We start from the raw sequence: 7,556 nt of genomic DNA, 5'->3' as shown, positions 1-7,556 counted from the left end.
TTTTTAACAGTGCAATCTTTACATTTATAAGATGACTGCTTCAAATTAGTTATATACTGCAGTTGTAAATCAATCAAACTGCCAACAAAATTCTCCTTTTTGTAAAAAGGAATACAATTATTTAATTCCATCCCATAAGTTTTATAAAACTTTATAGCAATGAATTGATAAATCTTGAAGAATTTAACCTGATTCCTTCATAGGAATACTCCACAATTTTCTTTAACAATCAACTGAAATTTGAAAATTTCAAATTGCTGCTAGTTCTAAATGTAGTGTGTAGAGGTTGCATATCTTTTTAACAAACATGGGTTGAACTGATACCAAAAGAGAAGTTTCAGTAGGCTGGATTCTCCTCACAATAGAGTGGCTACAATTTGCAGGTCCAACCATCTCCTAAGTCTAAGAGATGAACTTGCAAGTCCACGACTTCTTTCTTAGCTCAAGTCAACCCAGGCTCAGTTATTTCAATAATCTCCAGCTAACTATCCAGGCCAGTTATCGCATTGATCTCCAAGCTAGAGACCATGCCGATCTCATCAGGACCATTGGTTGGTATTCATCCAAGTAAATCTCCACACTAGACACAAAGTCAACTGTCTGGATAGTCACTTTTGAACCACTTCTTTCTATTTGATGACAAGTACTAGTTAAAAACAAAGCTAATTTAAAAAAAAACATACCCGGTACATCAAAATTAAGATTACTGAAGAATGGAAAAAAGATTACTGAAGAATGGAAAAAAGACTACTGAAGAATGGAAAAAAGGTTGCTGACAAGTGCTCCTTGAAATCAAACAAATACTACTAAGAACAAGAGGATCAACACTTGAGACCCCGGTAAATTAGCAAATATACAAAAAGTCAACTGTATTTGACATAGTTTGTCCACCTAATTAAAAATGGAAGGAACCAGTAGTACAAAGAATCCCAAGATGATAACTGTATTTTCCTTTCATTTAAAAATACGCTAACATCATTTTGAGAAAAAGGGGATACAAATTATACCAAAGCTCAACTATGAAAGGATGAAAGAATGCACATATGAACTATTCTGAGACTTTAACAGCCCAAAATATTGTGCACGTTACTTAAAAAATTTGTCACTGGTATCCAATTCCAGGACATCTGGTAACAACAATACAGTAGCTAATAAAAGCTCTCAAATAATTGACGACCAACCTTCTCACTTTGTTCTTGCAATTTTTCAAAGGTTTGTGTAAAGGCCACTCATGAATGGCAGGGGCAAGGGATAGTGACATTGACCTAGCAAGCAGGACAATGCCCTAGACCTACCATATCAGCATCCAAGCTAGGACCAAGGAGTGCCATGCAATGGCTGCTGATGATTCAGCAGGTACCCCTATAGACTCCCCCAAAACGCCCCATCCTTAGCTCACACGGATGGTGAGGATGCAGACACTAAAGAAACTAACGAGTTTGAGTGGGACTAGAAATCCAGTCTGGCGGTCACCAGGCAGGGACGTTTCCAATAGGCCACCACAAACCCTAAATCAGTTGAAACTACAGTTTGTATCTGTAAATAAAATATAATCCTGAACTTTAAGAAAAACACAATTTATCAAAATATCCTGGTTTTAACTTTACATTATCTTCTAGGTTTCCAATGACAATTCAGAATGTGAGTTGCAGTACAACTGAAGATACTTTCACCCTCATTATGAAATGCATGCTACTGAAATTGTATTAGAATCCAAAGATTAAATATAAAAGATTGGAAAGTAATCATTCCCTACTTTCTGTTTGCCATTACATTTTAGGTATATTCCTTTGCAACACACAATTTTCAATCTTAGTCTAGATAGTAATCGGCCGTTACTTTCTGTTTTGCCATTATAATTTAGGTATATTCATTTTCAATATACACAATTTCCAATTTTAAATATAATCAATATGCTATACTAATTATCAGTTAAATCTTTAATGTTGTACCTTAAGAAATATCTTGGTAACAATCAATCATGATTCATGACAATCTTAAAAGTACTGTACAGTACAATTAAAATAGTGACATTGTTTTCATATATATGCAGTACATAAAGCCCTTGACTGATTTACCCTGCAGTTGAATTCACCCTCAAATAAAAATGCAGGACTCGTTGACAAACATAGGCCATTTGGACACTGATTACATGACAATCGAACATCAAGCAGCAGTGGGCAAAAGCTCTTCGCTTTTCACTGCTTAGAAGTGGAAACAAGTTGGCATTGAGATTGAAATGGGTAAGTATTAGATAAGAAAGAAAGTTAGGATGACTGATCAGAAAATTCCTGCAAGTCGTGTAAAAGAAACTGACTTTTATAAAGATATTCTTAAAATATCAATAAACATCAACTACATAATGTAATCTTCACTCTGCTCTTCACCTGCACAGTATAAACCCCATTTTATATGCATTTTATACAATACTCACCTGTCAAGCACTTCATCCTAACAGGGAGCCAAACATAAAATTATGTAAAAGGGCCAAAATTAATCAAAACAAATGTTTAGAACATTTGAACTTTAAAATCCACTAGTTCTTTCAGATTTAACTTCAGTATTACTCAACAAAGAATCTGTTTGATATAAAAAAATAAATAATCATTAAAAGGTAAAAATTTTGTCTTAAATTTACCTGGTACAGTATTTTGTTTTCATTTCTCCTACTTAGTAAAACCTATTCCAAAGAAAAGGACAAAATAACTAGAATGATGTCCAGGCATTTGAATCAAATGGAGAATTCACTTTGAAAATATTTTACAACAATAACACAGCATAATTATTTACAATAAACTAAACCACATCACTCTTTATACCACAGCCTAACTACTCTGAAAACTTATCTGGAAAAAAATCTTGCCTGCTTTGTACATATCTACAACCCCCTTTAAAAAGACTAAAAGAAGAAAAAATAGCTCATACTTTGATACGTTTGTAATTTTATCATTGGTAATTACGTGAATTCACTCTGATGCAAAAATATATTTCAATTTGTATATTACCAAAATTTTCAAATAACGCTCTTTTGCACAAGCTAAACACTGTTCATAGAATCATGAGCAAAATCTCTACCCACTTATAAACAAATCCACTGAGTAGTTTAAACTACAACTGATGAGATCACTTTTGTTTGGGATAACACACCCTATGCAACTAAACTGGGAACACCTATTAATAAAAGAGAGTAAGAGAGAATGAACCTGGCATGTCCCTTGATCCCATATCTCTCAGTTACAGGCCAAGGCTACCTTCAATTATTCAGGGAATTACACTCGAGTGACGACACATTCTACCTGACCATTCACTCCATTATTAGATATAAAAAACTAGTACAGTAGCACCTTGGGTTACGAGCAACTCTAAACATGAGCATTGTGTCAGTCGGCTAGCGAAACATTTTGCTCAGTATGGACATTTTTCATGGACAAGTACTAACGAGACCAGTAAGTGATACGCAGAAATCAGTCACGCAGCGTCCATATCCACGCAGTGTTCACCCAGATAAGGTTATCTATTTACTGACAATGTGATGTCTCATTTTCATGCCATTTCAAAGAAAAGGCAAAAGCAGTCTTCTATAGATAGGTTAATTATGAAAGTTGAATATAAGATTGTAAAAGAACAAAAAAATCCAGGAAGTATAAATTAAGTGATTCAGTGAGTGATAATGAATATCGTTCAAGATAGAACTAATAGTGTTTTACCTAAAGTCCCCATAGAGGGAGATTCTCCCTCCAAGCAGTAACCATCTCTTCCTCCTCCCCCTATATTCTCTCTCACACAAGCCACAATTCTCCTCAAAAGTAATGTGCAAGTTAATTAGTCAATATTTCTTTTTTCTATGGTGAATTATTATTTCTTATTAATTTCTGACATTAAGGGTTTATAAATCTTACTGTAATTACTATTGCAAAACCTTTATAAATGATTGCATATTGTATCTATGGATGTGTGGAACGTATCGAGTGAATTTCCTTTCTTATGGGGAAAAATTACTTTAGGTTGTGAGCTCGCTACAACCCAAAAAAATTAAAATCGTAAACCGAGGTACTACTATAACTAGTTTTACATCATATTGCATGTCTCCGTGTGCGGTTGAACTTTAGTGACATAAATACCTTATGAGGAACTCTGTAGATATGATCTCTCTTTCTAAAGATTGCAAACAAAATGGATTGCAATGGAACCTCAAGGTTCAGGTACGTGTCCACTTTGCAAATGACGAAATGTGTACTGTATAATGTGTGTAAGCCCATTAAAGAGACAATGATGTGCTTGTGCATTCACCAAACAGTAAAAATTCTTGTGTGGTGTTCTATACAATATCCATGAAGATGGTTTATAAACAAACTTTCCATTTTCTCTCATGCTTGGAGTTTGCACTTGACTGCATGTATGATTACTGTAAGCATTACGTAAGATATTTAGCCCAAGTGGCAGGCTGATGTCAGTCTTTGTTAACATCCAATACAAGCGAGTTGAAAACTTCTTGGTCACCTAGATCTGCCAGAGTAGGTTGGAAGTCCTCTTCCAAGCCACCAGTTCCGCTTTCATGTCCAGAACGATTAAGAGCATTTAAAGTAAGCATAGATGATGTCCCAATCAATATTTCTGATGTATTAGTATTTGTGTTTTGTTGGTTAATTGTGTTATCCAAACAGCAACTATTGCCTCCGAGAATATCATTTCTAGAATTGTCAAACTGCCTTGAACTAATACAATCTGTCTGGTAATCATTTGAAAATGGGTTAACATTGGGAGGAACTTGCAAAGGGTCTGAAAGAGTTGAAAGGTCAGATGAATGACTCCCAGGTAATGTGATAGGGTCCACTGACTCTAATCCAACGGAGGCTCCTCCACTTTCAGTAGGCAAGCCACCATCCAGCATAGGGTCAATATCCAAATTATAACTCTCAATAAAATCACTATATTCACTAGGCACAGGAGTAGGGGCATATGAAGATGGCTGTGATGCGCAACAATCTGAAAATGAAAATTGTTGATTCACTACAGGGGTGTTAGGATGAGACTTGGGAAATGATTCAGGATTACACGGCATATTGAGCATTTGGAGTAACGGAACTGACTGGGGCCGATTAGAACTGCCCTGAAGAATATTACTGGGACCTGCTTGTGGATTTGTTAAAACATTTGAAATTTCCTGTGATAATGGATCCTGTTGGAAGGTTGGGGGCTGTGATTGGTAATGTATTGTAGGACCTGCAGACATATGACGACGGCGAAGATCACTATATCCAGTCACTGGCTGCTTATTTTTGAGCATGTTGTGCAGCATTGAGGGAAGCTGAAGACTTACTGAATCTTGAGGTGGATGTCCTGGTAGATCCTGCACTAATGGAGAAAGAGGAGCTGAGGATGGGGATGGGGGCACACTCCCAGAGGAATGCCTAGAGCGGAATTTACCACCCCGCCTACTAGAAAGATCATCAGTATATGGAGCATGCCTGAATGTTGGGGCACCAGATGAATGCCTAGACCGACAAGTGGGTGTATAAGGTGTCCGCAGGTTCTGGCTAGAGTTGTGCCTTGATCTTGGATACATGGGTGTTGCAATTGGTGACATGAAAGGGGTACTACATTCTGAGGCAACGGGATAAACAGGTTGGTCAGGAGTGAAAGGTGTGCTACGTGGGGTTACATAAGTTGAGCTGGTTTGACCAGAGTTATGCCTAGACCTGGGTAATGGGGTGTTTCGAGGGGACATAAATGGGCTTGCATTAGTACTTGAACACTGAGACATACCCTGCACTTGATCTAAACTGTTACCTATTGGTGTAAAGTTAAACTGAGTTCTACGAGTATTAGGGCTTGGAGGGACCGAACCAACAGTTTGACCGCCCATAAGTGGATTTAACATATCACCTCCATCAATGGAGGGTTGGAAGCTAACACGCCTTCTCATACCTCCAGCACCAGTGGATTCTTGATCTACCATATCTGAATCTGTAAGATGAGATCTTGTATTTCCTACATTATTTGAAGGTAAGTTTCTCTGGAGTAATTTCCGTAACTCTGAGAGCTGACTTGATTTTTGTGCATCATCCATATCAACTGTTGCTTGCTTACTGACATACTGCATGAGTTCATCATCTGCTTCATGACTATTAGCAACATTATTATTGGGCAACAGATATGTTTCTTTAGAAACAGGTTGCTGAGAAGTTACCAAATCACCAACACCCGTAACTCCCAAACTTACCTCGGCTCTTAAATTAACATTGTCTTCCGAATTCCCTCCCACAACATCTGACCACTGACCAGAAACTAAACCTTGAAAACCTTCAGAAACCTTGGGCTGTATAGCTTTGAAACGGGATTTGGGTGAAGTAGTTTTTGATCCTGGAGATGGCATGATCAAAAACGATTTCTTGGAAGGGCTAGGTTTGGAAATAGGTCCCTTATTGGCAGAGGGCTTATTACATTCAGAATTAAAATTATTCTTTATATTGGTATTCAAAACTTTTCTACCAGAAGGATGGGAATGGCCTACAGTAGTTATCAAATTACTATTATACGTATTATTTTTACCATCCGAAATTGACTTTTCTTCACAAAAACTATCAAGAAATTCTAATGCCTGCTCTTGCTTGAAAGGCTGCTCCTGTTTAATGGACATTAAACCAACAATATTATTGCTTTCCCCACCAGTGATGTCATTAATGGTAGCACCATTGGGAAGCTCTGATGTTAAGCTATCACAGTTGCCGTTAGAAGCTGTTGTAGTGGCGCTCACAGAAGACGGTAAGCTGGAACCACTCGAATGATTTACTCCTACAGTATTTTTGTTGTTTGCATTGCTTGCAGCACTGCCGACTGATCCATTTGTTAGTGTTTCACCAGAAGGATTCCGTGAAGCTGCACTACGCCGACGGGATTTAGGTCGATCGTTAGCACATTTAGTCACGGCAGGCTGCTGCTCCTGAAAAAAGAAATCCATTATTAAAATATTTCATTTTAATACTTACCTGATGTTCATTCGTTTGACATGGCTTAGATTGAAGATTACCCTTACACTAAAATTTCCTGTTTATTAATTTTTTTTTTCTTTCAATTGGCTTGAGCCTCTAGTACAGTACAGTATTGAGATGATTTAGAGGTTAAAGGCAATAATCTTGCCTTACGCTTGCCAAAGATGCTTTGTTTTTCATTCTCAAAGTCAAAAGTTATTACCTATCCTCTTCAAATCACTAGTCAGTCGCAAGGCAGGTAGACAAATACTGTAGGCTATATAAACATAAGGACTATAGAAATAGTAAATCTCATTAAAAAAAATTTTATTTCTATGGAACCTCCTCTGATGTTGAGAAGTCAGTGAAGGAAAGGTAGAGAATTTAAATTCCTAGATTAATAAAATCATCCAGCACCTTGGACTCCCCTTCTTGTCTAGTACCAGAGTTAAAAATAATCTTCCAAGTTTGTTATAACTCAGTCTCCAGATTGTGTTTCAAAAAATAGCCTCACAATCAAAAGTATTTCTATTACATAAAGATCAATAAATCCTATATTATTCAAATTTACACAATTAACAAAAC

General features: G+C 36.8%; 1 protein-coding gene across 2 annotated transcripts in view; it reads right to left on the bottom strand.

The window, feature by feature from the left end:
* Positions 1 to 7,556, bottom strand: part of LOC137631020 (uncharacterized) — a 326,574-nt gene that overhangs the window by 1,047 nt on the left and 317,971 nt on the right. For both annotated transcript variants that reach the window (XM_068362569.1, XM_068362570.1), the window contains exon 7: positions 1 to 6,943. This exon is cut by the window's left edge and continues 1,047 nt beyond it. In XM_068362569.1, coding sequence (XP_068218670.1) covers positions 4,451 to 6,943 — 2,493 coding nt within the window. In that variant the 3' untranslated portion in view covers positions 1 to 4,450. The remainder of the gene's footprint in view (positions 6,944 to 7,556) is intronic.

The sequence above is a fragment of the Palaemon carinicauda genome, chromosome 39 (genome assembly GCF_036898095.1).
Source record: "Palaemon carinicauda isolate YSFRI2023 chromosome 39, ASM3689809v2, whole genome shotgun sequence".
NCBI classification, from domain to species: domain Eukaryota; kingdom Metazoa; phylum Arthropoda; class Malacostraca; order Decapoda; family Palaemonidae; genus Palaemon; species Palaemon carinicauda.
Note: the sequence above shows the minus strand (reverse complement) of the source record. Positions and strands in the feature narration are given on the sequence as shown.